This window comes from Panthera leo, chromosome B2 (assembly GCF_018350215.1).
Source record: "Panthera leo isolate Ple1 chromosome B2, P.leo_Ple1_pat1.1, whole genome shotgun sequence".
In the NCBI taxonomy this organism is placed as follows: domain Eukaryota; kingdom Metazoa; phylum Chordata; class Mammalia; order Carnivora; family Felidae; genus Panthera; species Panthera leo.
This window is the reverse complement of record NC_056683.1, coordinates 127,997,030-128,021,963: the sequence shown is the minus strand read 5'-3', so window position 1 is coordinate 128,021,963 and position 24,934 is coordinate 127,997,030. Positions and strand designations below refer to the sequence as shown.

At 40.0% G+C, this 24,934-nt stretch overlaps 1 protein-coding gene across 2 annotated transcripts in view; it reads left to right on the top strand.

Annotated features, from left to right (window-relative positions):
• Positions 1-24,934, top strand: part of HIVEP2 (HIVEP zinc finger 2) — a 90,996-nt gene that overhangs the window by 50,251 nt on the left and 15,811 nt on the right. Inside the window, exons 2-5 of one of the 2 annotated variants that reach the window (XM_042939970.1) lie at positions 8,450-8,544; positions 15,372-15,416; positions 16,177-21,727; positions 22,718-22,872. In XM_042939970.1, the coding sequence (XP_042795904.1) occupies positions 16,559-21,727; positions 22,718-22,872 (5,324 nt within the window). In that variant the 5' untranslated portion in view covers positions 8,450-8,544; positions 15,372-15,416; positions 16,177-16,558. Of the gene's footprint in view, positions 1-8,236; positions 8,545-15,371; positions 15,417-16,176; positions 21,728-22,717; positions 22,873-24,934 lie in introns of those variants that run through there. The other variant, XM_042939971.1, reaches the window with a different exon arrangement.

The window sequence follows — 24,934 nt, the reverse complement described above, 5'->3', positions numbered from 1 at the left end:
TTATTTAATTGGATTATTTGTGGGTTTTTTTGTTTTGTTTTGTTTTGAGTTGTATTAGTTCTTTGTATATTTTGGATACTAACTTTTTATCGGGTATATCATTTGCAAATACCTTCTCCCATTCCATAGGTTGTCTTTTAGTTTATTCATAGTTTCCTTTGCTATACAGATGCTTTTTATTTTGATGTAGTCCCGATAGTTTATTTTTGCTTTTGTTTCCCTTGCCTTGGGAGACATTTCTAGGAAAATGTTGCTATGGCTGATGTCAGAGAAATTACTGCCTATGCTCTCTTCTAGGATTTTTATAGTTTCACGTCTCACAGTTAGGTCTTTAATCCATTTTGAATTTATTTTTGTTTGTGGTGTGAGAATGTGGTCCACTTTCTTTTGCATGTAGCTGTTCCACTTTCCCAACACCATTTGTTGAAGAAACTGTCTTTTGCTCATTGCATATTCTTGCCTCCTTTGTTGAAGATTAATTGACCATATAATCATGGGTTTATATCTGAGCTCTTTGTTCTGTTCCTTTGATCTATGTGTTATTTTTGTCTCAGTGCCATACTGTTTTGATTACTACAGTTTTGTAATATATCTTGAAATGTGGTATTGTGATAGCTCCAGTTTTGTTCTTCTTTTTTAAGATTGCCTTGGGTATTTGGGGACTTTTGGGGTACTATACAAATTTTAGGATTGTTTATTCTTGTTCTGTGAAAAATGCTGTTGGTATTTTGATAAGTATTGCATCAAATCTGTAACTGACTTGGGTAGTATGGATGTTTTAACAATATTTGTTCTTCCTGTTCATGAGCATGGAATATCGTTCCATTTGTTGTGTTGTCTTCAATTTCTTTCATCCGTATTTTGTAGTTTTCAGAGTACAGGTCTTTCACCTCTTTGGTTAAATTTATTCCTAAGATTTTTTTTTTTTTTTTTTTTGTGGTGCAAGAAACCAGATAAGAAATAAAAGGTATCCAAATTGGAAAGAAAGAAGTAAAATTCACAATTTTCAGATGACATGATACTGCATATAGAAAACCCTAAAGACTCTACCAAGAAACTATGAGGACTGATAAATGAATTTAGTAAGGTCACAGGATACAAAATCAATATAGAGAAATTCATTGCATTTCTTTTTTTTTTTTTAATTTTTTTTTTTTAACGTTTTTATTTATTTTTGAGACAGAGAGAGACAGAGCATGAACGGGGGAGGGGCAGAGAGAGAGGGAGACACAGAATCGGAAGCAGGCTCCAGGCTCTGAGCCATCAGCCCAGAGCCCGAGGCGGGGCTCGAACTCACTGACCGCGAGATTGTGACCTGAGCCGAAGTCGGACGTTTAACCGACTGAGCCACCCAGGCGCCCCTCATTGCATTTCTAAAAAGAAAAGAAATTCATTGCATTTCTATACACTAATAATGAAGAGGCAGAAAGAGAAATTAAGAAAGGAGTCCCATTTGGGGCGCCTGGGTGGCTCAGTCGGTTAAGTGTCTGACGTCGGCTCAGGTCATGATCTCCCGGTCCGTGATTTCGAGCCCCGCAGTCAGGCTCTGTGCTGACAGCTCAGAACCTGGAGCCTGCTTCAGATTCTGTGTCTCCCTCTCTCTCTGACCCTCCCCTGTTCATGCTCTGTCTCTCTCTGTCTCAAAAATAAATAAACATTAAAAAAAATTTTTTTTTAATTTTCTTTTAAAAAAAGAAAGGAGTCCCATTTAAAGTTGCACCAAAAAGAATATTTTTAATTAAACAAAACATCTAATTGGCCCTGCCCTTTTTTAAAAACAAAACAGCATACACCATTCTGTCAGAGAAGTAATAATTGTGCACATAGTGTTGTCATGTCACCATGGACCTCCTTGGTGAAGTTTTGGTATGATGAACCAAAGGACTTACCTCCATTGGCTGTCAGTGAGAGAGTTAACCTTGCTTGAGAGAAGATGATCTCATAATTTGACTTAAAATATTTACTTTAAAAAGTTTTTTTATTATAAGAGCATAAGAAGCTTGATAATGGAAAACCGCTTATGCTGGAAAATAGTTGAGACTTCAAAATATATATTTTTTTAAATACTAAATGATGGACTACTTGTAGAAATTGATTCTTTTGACAACTAATTTGCCAACCATTTACTCATTTTGGAAAAGTTAAATTTTTTCATTGAATCTATTTTCTGTAAAAATTAATAACTCAAGGGGCGCCTGGGTGGCTCAGTCGGTTAAGCGTCCGACTTTGGCTCAGGTCATGATCTTGCGGTCCGTGAGTTCAAGCCCCGTGTCGGGCTCTGTGCTGACAGCTCAGAGCCTGGAGCCTGTTTCGGATTTTGTGTCTCCCTCTCTCTCTGACCCTCCCCCATTCATTCTCTGTCTCTCTCTGTCTCAAAAATACATAAACGTTAAAAAAATTTTAAAAAAATTAATAACTCAATGGGAACATTGGTTTTTAGCTACTGTTATTTATGTTTCCTTGGCTGATTAGTTTGAAATTAGGGATGATAAATGTCTTCACTCATTCTAAGTTCAATATTATGTATTCTTCCATTTTCATTCCTTTCAATCAGTTTCTGCAATAAGGCAAGATTAGTAAACATTCAATAAGAGGAAGTAGTGTGGAGAGTGGGAAATAATTGACTTGAAAGTTTGAAGACTTAAACAATAGCCCAAAGCCATTATAATGACCTGTATTAAGCAGGTCTTTTGAGTTCTCTAGTTTTCACCTCTTTCTTCTGTTAGTTGGTTGATGGACTAGATGATTTCTAAAACATTTCACAGTACTTAACATTCCCTGTATGATTTAGAATGGACTCAAAACTTAATGGTCATAGAAGTGGAGAGTTATAGATTTGCTCCTAAAACAAGTTAGTTAGATATGTCTTATTTGATGTCAAATATGTCGTCAAGAAAACAAATCTCTGTTGCAACTGATCTTGGAAAATGTGACATGTGCTTAGGAACACATGTGGGGAGAATTTTGCATGGCCAATACCAGATGATCACCGCCCAGATGCAGAGTACGGACTAGAGAGCACTATTCAATACTGAATCATCAAAGAAAGATTAAATTATGTTCAGGAGACTGTAATTAACTCATGGAGAAGGCTAATGTACTTTGGAAAATAATCACTAGCAGATGTTAAAATAAAAATTATTTTCTCTGTGGTCTTTACCTAACCATACGGTTGTATTAACTAGGACACCTTACTCCCTAAACAACCCCATGAGCTAACATTTCACCACACTACAAGTATATGCAACCAGAGAGAAACTGAAATGCTAGAGGCTTATATTTTTATCTCTTCAGACAAGTGTTTTTATCTCCCAACCTAACATTGAGAACTGTATGCTTTTGTATATTATCATGCATAGTTTTCTTTAAAGATTTACTCAGTGTCATATCCTCTCTAAACCTTTCCTAATTCTCTTGACAGGATTGACAATCCCCTCTTCTAGGGTCTCACTATACTGTGTTTATATTTGTGTCAAAGCACCCAAACATTTTGTTGAACTTATTTGTTCACAAATGTCTTCCTGCTAGGCTCTGAAGTCTTAAATAGAGAGCTTCCATTTTTCTTTTTGTCTTCTGTAAACTTACCCCATTTTCTGGCACATAGTAAGCATCAATAAATGCCCCAAAGTGTCAGGAAATGGTCAAAACACCTAGTTAAGAAGACTTAAGTTACAATCACTTATTCACGTGTACCTATTTTTTTGGTTGTTTTTATTCCTTTTAATTTGCACAATGTTTTATTTTGTATCTTGTCGCTGCTCCAGCGCCAACTACCTGCTGAGAAGCAGCAATAGACCACAGGTAGCTCTGGGTTCATTTTTACAAGCATTTTCTAGAACCAGAACCCTAAATGAAAGGACAAAATCTGCGAATTTGACTCAGTTTGCCCTCACTTCCTCTTGTGGAAACTCTCCTTTCCCACACACACCTTTTTGACTTCTCAGAGCCTCTGCCTCGCCCCAGTAACGAATTGCCCCATGTTCCGAACAGGACTACCTTTTCCCGTTCCTATTTGAATCTCTTTAAACCCTTTTTCTTCCTGTTTACATTCCAAACCTAGCTGTAAGCATCACCTTCATTTCCAGACTCTTTCCAAAGACCTAAGCTTATAGTCATCATACCGATCAAAGTGTGTGTGTGTGTGTGTGTGGTATCGTCACAAACACACATCTGTGTCTGCCTTCCCTGCCACCTTCCAGACACACCTCTTACCTTGCCACTCCAGGCACTCCAAAGTGGAACCAGGCGTCCATTCAGAGACTTATTTTTTTGTAGTGGGGAAAAGATGCCCCTCTTCAAAAACCTGGGGAGGAATTCAAGTGTTATCTTGAACATGCGTTTCTTACCCTTCTCCCATCTTTACCCACCACTTTGGAATTTCCTCTACTACTATTAAATATGAGTATCTCTTCTCTAGTGTGTGAAGAGCAGTGTTCATTCTTTTACACATGTCATATTTAAACACTACTTTTAAATGAGAAATAATACAAGGATCATATCTTGTTTCCAGTCCTATTTGCCATTTTTTCATAGAGTTGATGTGAATAATAATCCTTTTTAATTGTGCCAACTCTCACCGAAAGTGAAACTGGTTTCTTTTATCAGCTCTTCTACTAAAATTATGATCTCCTGTGCATTTGTTTAACCTCAGCAAAAAAATCAAGAATGATGGAAGGTACTTACATTTGCACAAGAAGTTTGCCAATGAAACCTTTTGCAAGATTCATCTACAAGTCATATTAAACCTTTAAGCCATAAATTGTCTTAGAATAATTTGGAAGAATAGAAAATCGAAATAATGAAGAATCTAACAATGGACATTTTAAAACATTACCTGTCTATTAGTCATCTATCTATCATCTTTCTGTCTATCGTCCATTATCATAGCTCAATGTATTCCTTGCTTAGCTTAGTGACAATAGCTTGTAGGGATCTAAGAATAAATATCTAATGCTAAGGTGTTTTTTTAAGAGTAGAAAGGTTGAGAAACCACTGGGATAGAAATGATAATGTTCACATTTTCCAAGTGTCTGTTACAAATTAGAGATAGGGGAATTGGAAAATATTTTTAAGGAACTCTCCTATAAGCCAGCAGGTGTCAGAAAAATCAGTCTGTACTTAGTAAAGTGAAAGATAATTTTCACCCCATATTTAGGAATATATTTTAAATGACTTGAGGAAATTTAACAAGATCTGTTAACACTATTTCCTGAAATAAAATTGTTAACTTTATTAAATATTAAGGTTTCACTGCTTGATGATTTCTGGTGAGTCGAATAACCTAAAAGTAAAGTTAAAGAAATGAAAATCTCTCTTCATTTATTCCATTGTTTAAGAGTATACTGTGTGAACTCTTGATTTCTAGGGAACAGAGACATAAGGTGTCATACCATATTCTCAAGAGCTATTTGAGGAAAGATTTTTCTTATATTTTGATAAATACACTAAGGCACAAAAACTCACTGAAAATTAATGGAAAAATAATTTCCTGAGATGGTTATCTTCGTGTCTTTATTTTAATAGTAGTAACTGCCTCCCTTGTGGAGGCCATCACTGCATCTAAATTTTTTTTTATTTTATTTTTTACATTTCTAAAAATTTATTTTTGATAGAGAGAGACAGAGCACAAGTGGGGGAGGGGCAGAGAGAGAGAAAGACACAGAATCTGAGAAGGCTCCAGGCTCCAAGCTGTCAGCACAGAGCCTGACGCGGGGCTCAAAGTCACAAACCGCGAGATCATGACCTGAGCCAAAGTTGGACACTTAACCTTCTGAGCCACCCAGGCGCCCCCATTACTGCATCTAATTTGCAACAACATTATTTGTGTAAAATCATCGAAGTTAGTTTCGCATCTTTCACATTAATTAATATCATCCAGCTCTTTGCTTTAGAATCACACTAATTAACTGGAAGTTTCTGTAAGGTAAAATATAAACGCAGTATCATTGCCATTGATTTTTGGTTCTCCCAGGGAAAACCAAACATTTAAGGGGTCATGAATTTTAAGTCATGAGACAAAAAGAAATTTTGAATCTTCTTACTGAATGAAAAGAGGGATCTTCGGTAATCTAAAATTCCAGATGTATGCACATGGCATGAGATAAGTGTTTCCTATTTCCAGTAGCCATAGTTCTGGAAAGTAACACTGGAAGAGCAGAGTCATTGCCCTATCACAGCTTGTCTGAGAGATATGCTTGTGCTCCATTTTGCGTGTGAAAGCTGTTGGCAAGAACGATGATTTCTGGGATTGGGAGCGGGTGGGTGCCTGTCTATAGTTGAAACTCCGTTGGAAGGGCTGGGTGTCAGTGCTGGCCTTCTGAGGGTTACTTTCTCCTTCTCCCTTCCTACCTCTTAGTTCGGTGACTCAGATTGCCAATCATAGGTAGTCACCAATTGCTGCAAGTTATTGTTCCCTATAAATAGCATATCTGTAGAATCTTGGCCCATTTATGTCGTGGGTGAATTTTGCTCAGGGTGCAAAATACTTCAGTGATTTATTAATTTTTTTTCCCTGAGGGATGCCATGCTTTACTTTACATTAGGTCATAATGCCAAAGTATAGTGTTATTTTTTTTTCCCCCAAAGGTGCTATTTGATTTGTTTAACTTTTTTTGATTTGTTTAACTATTGTTTAATAACTATTAGCTATTTGATTTGTTTAACTTTTTCCCCCCAGAGGTGCTATTTGATTTGTTAAAAATATATAGAATTTACATGTCTTATAGATTATGTCTTTTGTTGTATGTCTTATAGAATATGTATGTCTTTTATTTTTTTTTTTTTTTCAGTGCTTAATCAATCATGCTCTTTGGCTTTGATGAAGCTTTCAATTTTGAGAGTAGTAGAGCTTGTCAGGTATCATTTTAAGTTACCAGCAAATGGTTGATTTGAGGCAAGAAGAACATGGTTTAAAAATGAAAATAAATCTAGCATGTGCTTAATAATTTGTCCTTTGCAGTAACAGAATCTTATCTGACCACCCACATTCATCTGGCTGCTGACGACGTCCTTGCTTCAATTGCAGAAGCTATTTTTGTACCTTTTGTGTCTTTTGAGGAACCAAGTGGGCCTGCTTGCTTATAATGATTCATGTCTCAAAGTGCGCAGGGTGTCCTAAAGTGCTACAGCAGTGATGTGGAAAGGGGGACAGGGAAGTTAAAGCAAACTACTTCCTTTAAGCACTTTGAATGCTCCCATGAAGTGGGACTGGGTTTAGGCACATTTTGCCGTGTCTTGAATCTGCAGCCCTTCCTATGAGACAATAACTTGTCTGGAAGAAAAAGCAGTATTTTTAAAAATGAACAAATATACAATAACCATCTAAGGATAGTGTCACAATATTTTTATGTGGGCCTTGTGTACTGGGAGATAAACCCTCTTAAGATGGTTCATTGATTACTCTATTTGGAGCAAGTAGTTTGACTGACTTTCCATGCATTTCTTTGGATCAGAGCTGGGTAAATATTAATTCTAAGTATGAGAAAGTCCCTTTCTTTATTTCTTGTTAAGTCTCAGGATTTTACTTTGGTTGGTTTTGGCTTCCTATTTCAGAAATTAATTTTAGCACAGAACATAACATTGCTGAAATAAACTATAGAGAAGAATTCGCTATGAGGTTATCTGAGACTTCATCCTGTGGAGTTTAGCAGCTGATGCACCAAAAGAAGTTTCCTGAGAATCTCAGCTTTAAGGCAGAACTGTGTCAGGCACTGTCATGGCATAATTTCTAGTTCCAATATGTTAAGTTATAACTCTACCATTATTTTCCTGATTGCCTCTACTTTTGTTGGTATAGACAATTCTTTTTTTTTTAATTTTGTTCAATGTTTATTCATTTTTGAGAGAGAGAGACAGACAGCACAAGTGGGGTAGGGGAAGAGAGAGAGAGAGGGAGATGCAGAAACCGAAGCAGGTTCCAGGCTGTGAGCTGGCAGCACAGAGCCTGATGTAGGGCTTGAACTCAGGAGCCATGAGATCATTACCTGAGCCAAAGTCGGACGCTTAACCAATGGAGCCACCCAGATGCCTCTTTAAATTTTTTTTTAATGTTATTTTGAGAGACAGAGCATGAGCAGGGGAGGAGCAGAGAGAAGGAGACATAGAATCCAAAGCAGGCTCCAGGCTCAGTCCACACAGAGTCCGACACGGGGCTTGAACTCACGAACCGTGAGATCATGACCTGAGTCGAAGTCACGCGCTCAACTGACTGAGCCACCAGGCACCCCAGCAATTCTCTTTTAATACAGGTACTTGTTCAAAAGAGTTAAACTATGTTAAAAGAAAGGAAATTGTTTTCTTCGGGGAAAAAAAATGTCTTCTTGAGAGATCCTCAAGAGATTCCAAATTTTCCTTCCTCAAGGAAAGCAGTTTCTGTGAATGAAGAATAAGCATGCCTATTAAGTTGACTACAAGTGTTATCATTTAAAAAATCTTCTTGTTCATCTTTTAGGTTTCCAGAAGTTATGCATGAGTTCCCGTGAGGAGAGTCGGCACCGTGGAAGACATAGATGGTTGTGATACAGTTTTTTGATATGTGGATAACAGGTTAATAACTAAAACTTATTATTTTATTCCATTGTTTTTGCCTTGAACTTGAAAGGCAATTTTGGCCTACTTTGTACCCATATGTAAGCCAACTTTGTCATTAAATCTGGGAGGAAACAGTGTATACACGCCATTTAGAGAGAAAAGTGTTGTGAAGGTTTTGTCTTGTTTTCCAAACCAGTTTTAATTACAATCCTCTTAATTGAGATAGCTGCATTTAAGAGCATTTCTTTCTTGCAAAGTTTATTTTCATATTAAATTCTACTTAGGGAACCCTAATTACTCTGGCTGTGTAATGGGGAAAACAAAATCACGACTGTGAAAAAAAATTGCAAAAAAACTTTAGAACAAAATATTGAAAGTAGTGGGCTACAGTCAAAATAAGTTATAAATACCTTGACTAAATATGCAAACTATGCAAATATCTGCAATCATGCCCTCAGTGTAGCCAGTGTGGAAAAAATCTAGTTCAGTTTTCCATTAGGTTTTAAATATCAAATTGGATTTTAATGTATGTCAAGTTAGAGGGTGATCATCAAAATATTTTTACTTTTCTGCAAAAGTTCTCTGGATTGCTTGGCAGGGTTTTATATAATATACAGTACCCTGCTCATATTGACAACTTGCTTATTTTAGGGAGAACTAAGGTTGTTATGGGGATTTTTACTAATAAAAGAAGCATTTATAATGAATTTGGCTCTCAGGATGGTGCCTTTTTTTAATCATCCTGTGGAAATAAGTCTGTATTCAGCTGGACTCTGGCAATGGCCATGGCTTTTTTGTAGATCCTTCTTTCCCTTATCCAGTCCTGTGTGGTAGCGATTTGTGGGACCATCACTGTGCTCTGAGACACTTGTGTATTTCTTAAAATATTTGGTAATTGATCTCTGGCATTTTGAAAGCAAATAGATGGAAATGGTCTCTAAAATGTAATTCAGTAATCACTCTTTGAAGATGTATATGTTTGTTTATAAGCATAATACCCCCCAATTCTCAAAACAGGGGCAAATAACCATTTTAATTTTTCTAAATGTTTTATCATTAAAATTTTAGAAGTAGAGAGGCCGTGTTTGTTACCAGTCATGTTATACCGTTATTATTTAGGATGTTATTATTTAATGCTCTCTTGACTTTTGCCACCACTCAAGTAATGATTAATTTCCTGAGGTAAAGCTTTTTTGTAAGATAGTGTTTTCCTAAGCAAAAGATCCCAGATTGACAACCGTGGATACTGTAAGCCTTTATTCATCTACAGAGCAAGCTTGCCTTCCTGCCAATCCCACCCAGCTGTTATCCTGAAGAGACCTCTGTTGAGGTCTATACGGGAGGCTGTTGCTGTGCCTTTGCTTTCAAGGCCTGTCTGAGGAAATTATTTAACTGGGTGCCAAATTTATTTGAGTGGGACTGTGAAGAGTAGCCAAAGGAGAGGGCACACTTTTAGAAAAATGGCAGCTTTTCCATGGAATAGCCACGCGGAGGATAATATCTTTTTCAACACTGTCCCCCTCTGAAAAATGTGCTTAAGCTGCCAGACAATGCCTGTCTTGACTGCCTCAAAGACTCCTACGGGCTGGGGCACTATCCACAGGAAACCCCAGAGTCATATCCTCCAACAAAATAGCTCACTCCTTTCGCAGCACTCAAAGACATTGGGAAAATTTTAAATGTGAATGTGAAATTGCGTTTGGAATATCTCTCCTTTGTTGGCAATGGGTGCCAAAAATGACTCTGCGTGGGTTTGGTTACCATAAAAAGAAATCTCACAGAATGAAATAACCGACTGGGTTTGTTTTTTTTGTTTTGTTTTTTTGTTTTTTGTTTTCCATGGGAGGATTGCTCTAATATTACATTTTTAAACATATCAATCGATTGGGAAAACTGGAAATTTATACTTTTAACATATAGTTAGGGGATATGAAAAATGAAATGTATCTATGCGGTGATAAAGAAGTAATGTGGTATAATTAACCACGTTACTGTGGATTTTATAGCACCAAGTAGACCTATATTGGGAAAATGCAACTAAAGCTGCTGATTTTTGTATGAGGGTGCATTTGATGGGTTGTAATAAAATTACGAAACTAAAATAGCCCAAAGAAACTATTTCCCTATTACTTAGCATTTAAACAATAACATGCAAGCTTAGGCATTTGCCGTTGTTGGTAGACTTAGATTGCTCCGTAAAAGGATCACCCAACAAAAAAAGACGAATGTCTTTGTGACATCTTGGATTCAATTTTGAAAGCCTTAAGATTTTGTTTTATTTTATTTATTTATTTTTTTTAAGCCTTAAGATTTTAAAAGTGAATTTCTTCTCCCTGATTGTAAGCTGAGGAAAGCAGTAAAGAGATTTTTGAACACCCCCAAGCCTGTTTGGTTTTAAAGAGACAAACATGCTATGCCCAGTAAAAGATCTAGGGTGGACCCAGTTTACACTGCAGATTTTTTTCCGTTTCCAAGATAAAGCAGGTGTGGACAAGAGATTAAAGGGAAATGTCCACATTTTTTTTTTAATGGCTAAAGAATACGATCAGTATATTCCTCAAAAGACCCAGCACTCATGTTTTCTCTCTTCTGTTTTTCTCCATATGCCTCAGAAACTGCAAAAGGAAAGTGATTTTATGGATAGCAGTTAGTTGAAGCCTCTCCAAGGCTGGTGTTGAAGAGAAATACTATATTCTCAAACATGTTTAAAATCTGATGTAAAAGTTTCACGTGAAGTAGGAATAAGTTCCAATTCCCTCGTGATATGCTTAAGCTTTTCACTGAAGCAAAAAGTTCAGAGGTCCAGCCCAGAGACCAGAGGGAGACCAGAGGGATCGATCCGCAGTACTGGGATCCTGGGACTTCTAGCTCAGACACAGACAGAGGAGCTTTTCCTGTTATGACCAGGAGGAGAAAGCGTGGCTCAAACGATCATCCAGTTTCATGATAAAATGGTAGGACAGCTTAGGTAGGCTTGTCTTAGAAGTTTAAAAAGAAGTTTTCCTGACAGAAGCTATTTGCATAATTGAGTCAATGTATTTTTTTACTGGGATCAAAGTTTTGAATTTAAAAAATTGTCCAGATAATAAATGCTGTTAGAATATAAGATGATCCTATGTGAATATCAGCAAAATTGAGTTTTTAAATAAAACAGTAGATTTGCCTTTTTCTGATTAGGCTCTTTTTCTGAAATTTAAATCCCACAGTTAACTAAATGTCCTAGATGATTTTTGTTCTGGCCATTAAATATCAGCTTTTAAATCTTACGTATGTAACTTTTCTTCATCTTTTGGTCCATTCTTTTTAAAAAAAATTTTTTTTAATGTTTATTCATTTTTGAGGGAGAGAGACAGAGTATGAGTGGGGGAGGGGCAGAGAGAGAGGGAGACACAGAATCTGAATCAGGCTCCAGGCTCTGAGCTGTCAGCACAGAGACTGGCACGGGGCTTGAACCCACGAACCACGAGATCATGACCTGAGCTGGAGTCGGACGCTTAACCGACTGAGCCACCCAGGCACCTCTCTTCTGGTCCATTCTTTAACAGCAAAATGTTATTGCCTTTGTAAGAATCTAGTTTGGTGCATCTCTTTTTTTAAGGATATGTTCTTAGTGAATAAGAATTGTACATATGTTGTTTAGGGTGTAATGGTTATAATTTATTATTATAAACCACAGAAATTAAATCTGCCTGATTTACAAAGATATTACCTCCTTGCTAAATGAAAACATTATAATCTATTTAATTACTAAATATATTATTCCAGTCTTGTTTTTCACAAAATTTTATGTAATTATTTAACTTAAAGTTCGTGGTTTAAGCAAAATTATATATTCTGTGTAAACCAATGAATGGGAAGTGAACATAGGCCTCATTTTCACTTGTCAGGTTCTTACTTTCTTAAAATTTAATGCTTTCTAAGGAACAAAATAAAACAATTGTTTGTCATGATAGTTTATCATGTTCTAACAAGGAGTTGTCCTTACAATACAGTTCTTAATACTTTAATATAAGTACTTATGTTAATACTTTAATATAAGATTGTGTACCTTATTTAAATTATGGATTTGTGTGATTTCTAGGAAGTGGCATTTAAAAAAAATTTTTTTTTAATGTTTATTTCTGAGACAGAGAGACAGAGCATGAGTAGGGGATGGGCAGAGAGAGAGGGACACGGAATCCGAAGCAGGCTCCAGGCTCTGAGCTGTCAGCACAGAGCCTGACGCGGGGTATGAACTCACAGACCACAAGATCATGACCTGAGCCGAAGTCGGAAGCTCAACCGACTGAGCCACCCAGGCGCCCCAAGGAAGTGGCATTTTTGAGGCCACTTTCTATACTCCAGCCATGCAGAACTCATATATTCTCCCAGGACCATGAAAAATTTAAGCATGGGAAATATTGAAGTCAAGTGACAATATTTAGGAGAAAGTATTGTTGAAGATGCAGTATTTTAAGTTATGATAAACTGACTGACAGAAGTGGATGGGAGAAGTGAGACCTTATAGGCTTGGGGGTGAGCCAAAGCTGGGTTTCATTCTGGTTCTGAACCATCAACCTCCCTTAGGATCATACTCTACTGTAAAACAGGTATAATACATACTGCATAGGGTAGTCATGAAGATCAAATTAGTTAACATATATGAAGCTACGTACCATAGTAAGTACACAATAAACAACAAGCATTATCATTGTTATTCCTAACAATGGATCTGCAATCACGGGTCAACACCGTGGCAAAATATGAAAAACAACTTAGAAATTATTCAGTTCAGGGACTCCTGGGGGGCTCAGTCGGTTAAGCGTCCACTTTGGCTCAGGTCATGATCTCATGGTTTGTAGGTTCGAGCCGCGCATCAGGCTCTGTGCTGACAGCTTGGACCCTGGTTCCTGCTTCAGATTCTGTCTCCCTGTCTCTCTGCCCCTCCCCCACTTGTGTGCACGCGCGCGCGCGCGCGCGCGCTCTCTCTCTCTGTTTTAAAAAAAGATTTAAAAAAAAAGAAAAAGAAATATTCAGTTCAAGCTGTGACTCCTAGTTAAGGAAAGATGCAAAATATTCCTGTCTTGAATTGAAAATACACTTTACTCCCATTTTAGAGGGTGCTATTCACCTTTACAAGTCTGACAGCAGTTGTGTCTACATGAACCTTAAATATTTAGTTAATTAAACAAAAATTCAGTCAATTTGGGTTTGACACTGCACATTCTTCTTGTTAGCATGCTTGCTGTAACTGACCAAAGTTAATTTGCATTACACTATTATAAGGGCCTCACTTCTCATTCAGCTTTTGTCTTTTTTTTTAAGTTTATTTATATATTTTGAGAGTGAGCACGTGCCTGAGTGGGGGAGGGGCAGGGAGAGAGGGAGAGAGATAGAATCTCAAACAGGCTCAGGTGACAGCAGGAAGTCCTACATGGCAGTTTCATCTCACAAACCATGAGATCATGACCTGAGCCGAAATTAAGAGTCAGACCCTTAACTGAGCCACTCAGGCGCCCCTCGGTTTTTTTCTTATTACCTATAAAGGGATGCATAGGAAGATCACTGTGCGGGGAAAATCCAATCCAATAGTAAAATTTGCCAGCAAACCGAAGTTAATGCTTGTTGTTTAGTTTTTTCAGCTACTGCATTATAAATTTGTGGCTCTTAGCAGAAGGAACTTTTGATGTCTTGCTACAAATATATGGGGGCTGCTGATTTCTCACCCAAAAGTCTTTTCATTCCCGTGGGAATTGCCATGTTCTTTCCCTTTCCTAAGTGCACCTGCCATCACCACCATCACAGCAGTAGTCTGTCTTAGGGGGCAAATTGGACATAGAAGTTAGGCCGGTACAGAAAGAAAAATCACCAAAAGTCATATGGTGAAAAGTAGAAATGTCTTTCCTGCCCCTTCTTTTGACTCCCTGATTCTACTTCTGCAATTTAATTTAACTGGAGTTAAAAGCTGTTCGGCATCCCTGCAGAAATGCTCTGTTTATCACCTGTTTCTCTTTTACACACATGGGATTATTAAATGCAATGAGTTTTTTTTGGTTTTTGGTGGGGGGTGGTGGGGTTTTGTTTCTTGTTTTTTTGCTTTTCAACATCCAATATTACTATCTTCTGGATGAGTTCCTATATCAGCACGTACTGTTGTGCTTTATCTTTTTAAATGGCTGAGTTTTATGATGGAGTCATAACTTACTTAGGCAGTCCTTGTACACATATCTTTGTGCACTTGTGCAGGTACATCTGTAACGATAAATTTGCAGCAATGGAATTTCCGGGCCAAAGGGTATGTGCTTTCTTACTTTGATAAGCACCTTCACGTTGCCTCTCAAGGAAACATCTCAACTTTCATCATAGGTGACACAGTTGAGCACTGAAGTACTCAGAATCCTCTGGCCATTTGCTTATGGAAGATGAGTATTCAGTTAAGATCTAATTGTTTCCAAGTTGTCAAGTTTCCCTGCGCTATTCACAGCCATCCGGAGGACTCCTTTATTTGTTGTGATGTAAATTTAAATGTGCAAACCTATACGTTCAATAAAAAAACCCTACTATTCTCCACTTTTTAATATCTAAGGGATCAGAACCAGGCTAATTGCGTCAAAAAAAATGATGTTTTGATATAATAATCTTATATATTAGAAAATATTACTCTAAAGCTTTTATAATTTTTTCTGTTTTTGGACACATTACTGCTGTAGTGTAGTGTATTCAAAGCAGTCACTTATTAATCTTCTCTTAGGGTACATAGCATTGTGAGCTCTATATATATGAACTTTAATTTGACATCTATGTACAGCTGTGTTGTGGTTTAATGAAACAGTTTTTCCTAACTGCCTTTATTTTCTACCCAGGAAGCATCAAGACAATCATGTCCATGAGAATGCTAAACCATTCAGGTAGTCATTACATTTTTAAACTGTCCAAAAATATGTTTTGTTTTTTTATATTATGAAGGCTTTATAATAGTTTATTTGGATTCACTTTACCACCTTTGCCAAAGTTCTGGGACAATCTTTGATTCTTATGGCTTTAGTCTAGCTCTCCTAATCACTGCTTTAAAATATACCTGTATTGTATGTTAATATAAATATGGATGTATGTAAAATATATTCTATATTTAAATATTAAATATATATGTAATATATTTAATATAATATTAAAAAATATTTACTATTTACATATATTTTATATGTATGTTTTATTTTGCATATAAAATATATTTATACCTATATATATATTTGTCTATAAAATATGTCCATATAGAGAAATCTGTAGTACACTTCAGCAGGCACGTCATACAACTTGGTCGGAAATAGCTCTAAATTTATTTTAATGAAGGCTTTTAAAAAGTTTATGATTTTATAAATAATATCTATCAAAAGCTTTCTTTTAAATACTTTTCTAACCAAAATTAAGGAGTATTTAAAAGGATGACCAAAATTAGAGCATTGAAGAAATCTAGCTTATGACTTAATGCCATGTTTGACATTAATATCCTTTAATTGTGGAACTAATGTAACAGCTATAAAAAGTATCTTTGGAGCATAAAAAAATCATTTTCAATTTATCCAGGGTCAGGCTGGCTATTTAGGATTGGTTTTGGTTTCTAACTTGATAACTGTTATGATAATCTCTTTGTGTTTCTTTTTCTTTCAGATCGTTTTATCTTAGTGAAACTGGCAATTGAACTTTGCTCTAGTTGATGGGCAAAACTGCTCCCAGACTATTCATCCCAATTTCATGCTAGTTGAAAATCTTCAAATGCCATAAGGAATCTTCATAGATTTGCACTTAGCTTTTGGATGGACATTTCTACAATGGAGAGAACTGTGTTATAGCCCTGGTCCAAGGCCGTTACCATCTCATGCTCATAAGACTACGGGGTGGGTGTGGCAGGTTCAAAGAGAAGGAGCACTCGGCCAGTTTGCAGACACCCTGGACCATGGAAGCTAACAAGCTTTGAAAAGCACAGCTTTGAAGACACTCCATGAGTCTGCATGGCTTTCAAGTGAACTAGCACTTAAGACCTTGTAACAAAATGGACACTGGGGACACAGCTCTAGGACAAAAAGCTACCTCAAGGTCTGGAGAAACTGATACAGCATCAGGTAGATGGAGACAGGAACAATCAGCTGTTATTAAGATGAGCACTTTTGGCAGTCAAGAAGGACAGCGGCAACCACAAATAGATCCTGAGCAAATCGGAGACACAGCGTCCGCACAACTCTTTGGTTCTGGGAAACTGGCCTCACCTAGCGACGTGGCACAGCATGTCACAGAGAAGCAATACCCACCGCCTCGTCCGAGCCCTTACTCATGCCAACATTCACTCTCTTTCCCTCAGCACTCATTGCCACAGGGGGTCATGCACAGCAGCAAGCCACATCAGAGCCTCGAAGGCCCTCCGTGGCTTTTCCCTGGCCCTTTGCCGTCCGTTGCCTCCGAGGACTTATTTTCTTTTCCTATACATGGCCACAGTGGTGGTTACCCCAGAAAAAAGATTTCAAGCCTGAACCCTGCTTATAGCCAATACTCTCAGAAAAGTATCGAACAGTCCGAAGATGCTCACAAGAAAGAGCACAAACCCAAAAAGCCCGGCAAATACATTTGCCCCTACTGCAGCAGGGCGTGTGCCAAACCAAGCGTACTGAAAAAACACATCAGGTCCCATACTGGGGAGCGGCCATATCCATGTATACCTTGTGGTTTCTCTTTCAAGACAAAGAGCAATTTGTATAAGCACAGGAAGTCACATGCCCATGCAATTAAGGCAGGATTAGTCCCTTTCACAGAGTCAGCTGTATCTAAATTGGACCTAGAGGCTGGTTTTATTGACGTAGAAGCAGAAATACATTCAGACGGTGAGCAGAGTACAGACACGGACGAGGAGAGCTCTTTATTTGTTGAGGCTTCTGAGAAAATGAGTCCCGGCCCACCAATCCCGTTGGATATTGCCAGCCGAGGTGGCTATCATGGATCACTGGAAGAATCACTGGGAGGTCCGATGAAAGTGCCGATTTTGATTATCCCCAAAAGCGGGATCCCTTTACCTAACGAAAGCTCTCAGTATATGGGTTCTGATATGCTACCGAATCCGTCACTAAATACTAAGCCTGATGATTCTCACACAGTTAAACAGAAACTTGCACTAAGACTGTCAGAGAAAAAAGGACAAGATTCTGAGCCATCTCTCAACCTTCTGAGCCCGCACAGTAAAGGAAGCACTGACTCCGGTTACTTCTCTCGCTCAGAAAGTGCGGAGCAGCAAATAAGCCCTCCAAACACAAATGCAAAGTCTTATGAAGAAATCATCTTTGGAAAATACTGTCGGCTTAGTCCCAGAAATACACTCAGTGTTACGACCGCAAGTCAGGAGCGTGCCACAATGGGTAGGAAGGGCATGATGGAATCATTACCTCACGTAAACACCAGGTTAGATGTCAAGATGTTTGAAGATCCTGCATCACAGCTGATCCCAAGCAAGGGAGAGATCGACCCCAGTCAAGCAAGCGTGCTGAAATCCACGAAATTCAACAGTGAATCCAGACAATCCCAGACTGTTCCGTCATCCATCAGGAACGAAGGAAAGCTTTTTCCTGCAAATTTCCAAGGCAGCAGCCCAATTCTCTTAGAAGCTCCTGTGGACTCTTCGCCCCTTATTAGAAGCAACTCGATGCCAACTTCTTCAGCAACTAATCTTAGCATTCCTCCTTCTTTGAGAGGAAGTCACTCATTTGATGAAAGGATGAGTGGCTCCGATGATGTGTTCTATCCGGGAACGGTGGGGATACCCCCTCAGCGCATGTTAAGGAGACAGGCTGCATTTGAGCTGCCCTCAGTACAGGAGGGGCACATGGAGGCAGAACACCATGGCAGGATGTCCAAGAGTGTCACAGGCTTATCCTTGAAGGAAAAGAAATTGATTTCTGGGGACCGCATGGGGTATGACTATGATGTCTGCCGGAAACCCTACAAGAAGTGGGAAGACTCCGAAACACCAAAGCCAAGCTACAGGGACATTTCCTGCTTAAGCTCTTTAAAACACGGGGGTGAGTATTTCATGGATCCCTCGGTGCCATTGCAGGGAGTGCCAACCATGTTTGGAACTACTTGTGAAAATAGAAAACGCCGGAAAGAGAAGAGCGTGGGAGATGAGGAGGACACCCCCATGATCTGCAGCAGCATCGTGAGCGCACCCATGGGCATAATGACTGCGGATTACGACCCCAAACTGCCGATGCAGGAAGGCGTAAGAGGTGGATTTGTCATGGCGGGACATGAGAACCCTTCCCACGGTCACTCGGAGCGCTTTGACCCGTGTCGACCTCAACTCCAATCTGGAAGTCCATCTCTTGGGTCCGAGGAGTTGCCCTCAGCCACCGATGCAGATAAGATTTCAGACCTAGCGGGCAGGAAACCTCCTGGAAATGTGATTTCTGTTATTCAGCACACAAACTCGCTGAGCCGCCCCAACTCATTTGAAAGGTCTGAGTCAGCTGAACTGATGGCTAGCGCACAGGACAAGGCCTCTTCACCTTCCGAGACCTGTGACAGCGAGGTTTCAGAAGCCCCGGTGAGTCCAGAGTGGGCTCCACCTGCGGACGGTGCTGACAGCGGGGGGAAGCCGTCCCCTTCCCAGCAGGCCCAGCAGCAGCCCTACCACGCGCAGCCTAGGCTGGTTCGCCAGCACAACATTCAGGTTCCTGAGATTCGAGTGACGGAGGAGCCTGATAAACCAGAGAAGGAGAAAGACGCCCAGAGTAAAGAGCCGGAAAAGCCCGTGGAGGAATTTCAGTGGCCCCAGAGAAGTGAGACCCTTTCCCAGCTCCCAGCTGAGAAGTTGCCACCCAAAAAGAAGCGTTTGCGACTTGCAGACATGGAGCACTCTTCAGGGGAATCCAGCTTTGAATCCACAGGCACGGGCCTCTCCCGCAGCCCCAGTCAGGAAAGCAACTTGTCCCACAGCTCCAGTTTTTCAATGTCTTTCGAAAGAGAGGATGCCATTAAGCTCCCCGCACCTCCTAAGCCAGACGAGTTTGGGAAGCACTCAGAGTTTCTGACCGTCCCTGCTGGGTCGTACTCCTTGTCCGTCCCGGGCCACCACCACCAAAAAGAGATGCGGCGCTGCTCGTCCGAGCAGATGCCTTGCCCTCACCCAACGGAAGTTCCGGAAATCCGGAGCAAATCATTTGATTACGGGAATCTGTCCCACGCCCCGGCGGCAGGGGCATCGGCCGCCACGTTATCCCCATCGCGGGAGAGGAAGAAATGCTTTCTGGTGCGGCAGGCTTCCTTCAGTGGCTCTCCGGAGATCGCCCAGGGGGAGGCTGGTGCAGATCTGGGTGTAAAGCAGGAGCACATGGAGCACCTGCACGCGGGCCTGAGGGCCGCGTGGCACCCTGCCCCCGCCTCCGTGCTGCCTCCCCTCCAGGCAGAGGACCCTGGGAAGCAGGTCGTGGGTCCTTGTGCCCAGCTGAGCTCAGGTCAGCTCCACCTGGCCCAGCAACAGATCATGCACATGGACGGTCAGGAATCCCTGAGAAATCCCCTGATACAACCGACATCCTATATTGCAAGCAAGCACTTGTCTGAACAGCCACATTTATTTCCACATCAAGAGACTATTCCGTTTTCTCCAATCCAGAATGCCTTGTTTCAGTTTCAGTATCCTACCGTCTGTATGGTTCATTTACCAGCTCAGCAGCCTCCCTGGTGGCAGGCACATTTCCCACATCCCCTTGTGCAACACCCTCAGAAGAGCTACGGCAAGCCTTCTTTCCAGGCAGAAATCCATCCTAGCTGTCCCTTAGAGCATGTTGCAGAGCACATTGGAAAGAAATCTGCTGAGCACGCACACCCGAAAGAGCAAACCTACCCGTGTTATTCAGGAACATCAGGGCTACACTCAAAGAACATTCTTCCGAAGTTCCCGTCAGACCAGAGCACCAAGTCACCTGATACTCCCTCTGAACAGGTTCTTCAAGAAGATTTTGCCTCTGCAAACGCTGGGCCTTTACAGTCCTTACCGGGAACAGTGGTTCCTGTTAGGATCCAGACCCATGTCCCGTCCTACGGGAGTGTCATGTACACGAGCATTTCTCAGATACTTGGGCAGAACAGTCCTGCAATTGTCATATGCAAAGTGGACGAGAATACTACCCAAAGAACACTGGTGACCAACGCGGCCATGCAAGGGATCGGATTCAACATTGCCCAGGTGTTGGGGCAGCACGCAGGCTTAGAAAAATACCCCATTTGGAAAGTACCTCAGACCTTACCCCTTGGCTTAGAATCCTCAATCCCCTTATGTTTACCTTCCACCTCGGACAGCGTGGCCACCCTGGGGGGTAGCAAGCGTATGCTTTCTCCAGCCAGCAGCTTGGAGCTCTTCATGGAAACGAAGCAGCAGAAAAGGGTCAAGGAAGAAAAGATGTATGGACAGATTGTTGAGGAGCTCAGTGCTGTGGAGCTAACCAGCTCAGACATCAAGAAGGATCTGTCCCGCCCACAGAAACCCCAGCTGGTTCGACAAGGTTGTGCTTCTGAGCCAAAGGATGGCTTGCAGTCCGGGTCATCTTCCTTCTCTTCACTGCCCCCTTCCTCATCTCAAGACCATCCGTCTGCCAGCCTGTCCATGAGGGAGCCGTTCCCGCCCAACTCCAGGGCACCTCCTCTAGGCCAGAAGTCCAGCGGGCCTTCTGAAAGCAGAGAGTCCTCAGATGAATTAGATATTGATGAGACGGCATCTGATATGAGCATGAGCCCACAGAGTTCCTCATTGCCCCCCGGAGACGGTCAGCTTGAAGAGCATGGAAGGGGCCAGAAGCTGCCTGTCAGCATGCTGGTGCACATGGCCTCTGGCCCAAGCAGGAAGATGGCAAACTCAACTCTTCTTTTCACGGACGTGGCAGATTTCCAGCAGATTCTTCAGTTCCCCAGTCTGCGGACAACAACTACTGTGAGTTGGTGCTTCTTGAATTATACAAAACCCAATTACGTACAACAGGCCACCTTCAAATCCTCAGTTTATGCTTCATGGTGCATTAGTTCCTGTAACCCAAACCCATCAGGATTGAACACCAAGACCACTCTGGCTCTTCTGAGGTCCAAGCAAAAAATCACTGCAGAAATTTATACTCTGGCTGCTATGCACAGACCTGGAACTGGCAAGCTTACGTCATCAAGTGCATGGAAGCAGTTTGCTCAGGTAATGAATACCATTTCTAAAAGCACCGTAGTGTGGATTTGATTGCTGAGCAGAATACATAGTGAAGGACAGAAGGTCTAAAACATACAAGGGAAATGAAGGTCAGAGCTGAGGGAACCCTCTGTGACACTGATCTCCCTTTCTCAGTAAGAGAAAAAGCCAGTGGCCAGGCGTGCACTATGTTTTGGGGGAGTCCCTCTTTCGGCCAGCTGCCATGGAATTCTACCACTGGAATCGATTCCTTTGGGTTCTTCTCTCTTCTGGCCTGTGTTAGTGACCTAGCCGGTCATATTCTCTTTTGATATGAAGGATTCAGGGGATTGTGAAATGTGGACATAGGACATAGAACATTGTGAATGTAGGAATGGACACTGAGTGGAAAGATCAGGAAGGAGGCGGATGGGTGTCAGAACTGAGCTTTGCACGCTTCAGAGGGCTTATTTCCAGTGACGGTACTTTTTACTAAAATTTATTGTCTCTAGTTTTCCCTCAAAACTCATTTTTTTCCAAGTGATTATCTGGTTTGTTCCTAGATGAACAATTAATACCTTACATGTCAAATTGCAAAAATACTAATAGGGGCACTTTGGAATTTTTCCTAAATTATTAATGAAGCAAATAGAGGATTTAAAAATAGTTTTTACTTAATCCAGTTACCATTTCCCTTCAGTTTTTGAAAATATTTCCTTAATTGATAGTGTTTTGTTACTTCAGAATATAGAACATGTTTTCTGTTTTTATTAGTGTTGCATAGATTAAGTGCCAACAGAGGAATATTCTTTTTTTTTTTTTAAACAAGATGTTGATTAATTCTGTAGAAACTGTATTTCTCTGATTTTATCCTTAGTGTCCCTTGTTTTATGTAGCCAGGCCATGGCCTTTTAACATGGAATTTAGGCTAATTTTCAGAGGTCAGAGGAGAGCGGGTATGTGGGCTGCTCCTGTGTCTTAGAGAAAGCGTATGAAATGATTCTCTCTTTTTTCCTACAGATGAAACCTGATGCATCCTTTTTATTTGGCAGCAAACTAGAAAGGAAACTAGTTGGAAATATCTTAAAGGAAAGAGGGAAGGGAGATATTCATGGAGATAAAGATATTGGATCCAAACAAACGGAGCCAATCCGAATTAAAATCTTTGAAGGAGGGTAAGGAAATATGTGCATGTGTAAAATATTCAGTTATAAGTCAGAGCAAATGGTCACGAATGTATGCACGGGAAAAAATAGTACCTACTCTGGTTGGGTATAAGGCGGATTCCTTCTCTATTCACATTTCTGAAGTCTGGCTGGCAACAGATAATGAGTTCATGCACTTGCTTTCAATGCTTACTTTCAATGAAAATGTCCCCGTTATATATGGTTTGAACTTCTGCTTCAAATTTCCACGCCTCTCATGCAGTATGAAATTGACTATATTTGTGGCCTCATGATGTCATCAAGTTTGTTCATGCTTTAATATTATTCTCGTGGGCATTTTGGTATTATTAATGGATATTTTTATTCTGTGCTAACACAAATGCAATCTTGCACACTCATGTATAATCCTAGGAACTAGTTAATTTGATTGTTCATTTAATTGCTTTTACCAGATATTATTGGGATTTCATCATTTCCATTAGTGTCCTGTTTCTGTTCCAGGATCCAAGCCGGGGTACCACATTGCATTGAGTTGTCATGTTTTCTCTGTCTCTTCTGATTTGTGGCAGTTTCTTTTTCTTTGGGAGTTTCCTTTTCTTTTCATTTTATTTTAGAGAGAGAGAGAGAGTGTGTGTGTGTGTGTGAGAGAACAGGGGAAAAGGGCAGAAGGAGATGAAGAGAGAATATTAAGCAGCCTCCACACTCAGCATGGGGAGCAGTGCGGGGCTTGATCCCACGATAGCAGGATCATGACCTTAGCCGAAATCAAGAGCAGGATGCTCAACCGACTGAGCCACTCAGGTGCCCCTGGGAATTTCTTTTTAAGTGTTGAATCCTGAGTTGTAGAAATACAAGTAATAAGGCTCAATGACTTTGATATCTGTACAGTAAAGAAAAATTACTCATATGTGTAATGTCTAGTTTTAGATTTCATTAGAATTGTATTGTATCAGGCTCCTCCGTCACATGGGAGAAAAATCTCAGACTTACGCTATTAAAATTTAAAACCTTTAAAGCATACTAATCACATTAGGGTGATTATGTTGTAACTAGCCTTATCTCTGCAATAGATCTGTAATTTACATGTTTCCATGAGCACGAATTGATTCCAGTTATAGTTGGAAGACCGAATAATGTTATCTATTTAATTATAAAATGTTGACTGTTTAGTGATATGAAATATCTATTTCCCACGTAGATTTACCAGTTTGGAGATGAATTATTAAAATTGCTTTCCTCTTGGTTTCGGCCCCTTTGGATGTCAAGTATTTTCACCACTAAATCCACAATTGTATGGAGTCTTAAAGTGGGTCTTGATATTTTTTTGACATCCCTCATCTTTTAACACAAATGAAAACAAAATAGATGTTATCTTTCCTCAGAAACTGAGGTGTCCTTGTGAATGAATCCACACCCTCATGTTCAGTAGTCTTCCTAGTAGTGCACTTGTACTAGATGAGCAATACTTTATATTTGCTTTGGGGAACCCATCTCTCCTAATGAAGGACACAAGTGAAAGAGCGTATATGAACATATTATTGCTGTGGTTTGATGATCCACAAGGACGGTGCCCATATATCATTTCTTCCCCCTTTCATTTCCCTGTGGTATGGGCTACATCACAGTCATTTCTTAATCTGTGACCCGACTTCTGCCTGGTGGTGACCAGGTGTTCATTCCAAGCAGTGTGCTACTGCCTCTTAGTTTGGTGATTGCAGAGTGATAACTTGAAAAAAGAAGTATAACTGACCACATTTTTAAGTGTGTATGTTCTTTATATTACCCAATTCCTAGGTTTAAACATACCTTTTGGGGTTTTTTCAAAATACGTTAATTCTTGTATTAAGTAGAATCTAAGGTCTGTAGACCTGTTGCACGGTAGATATTTTATTTTTACAAATTTTTCAAATATATAGTTTCATTTTGTACTGAATTTGACTGTCTACAAATAGGTCAGCTAAGACATTAAAAATAAAATGATTAAAGCCCCTGGGTGGCTCAGTCAGTTAAGCGTCCAACTCTTGATCTCAGCTCAGATCTTGATCTCAGGGTGGTGAGTTCAGGCCCCCGT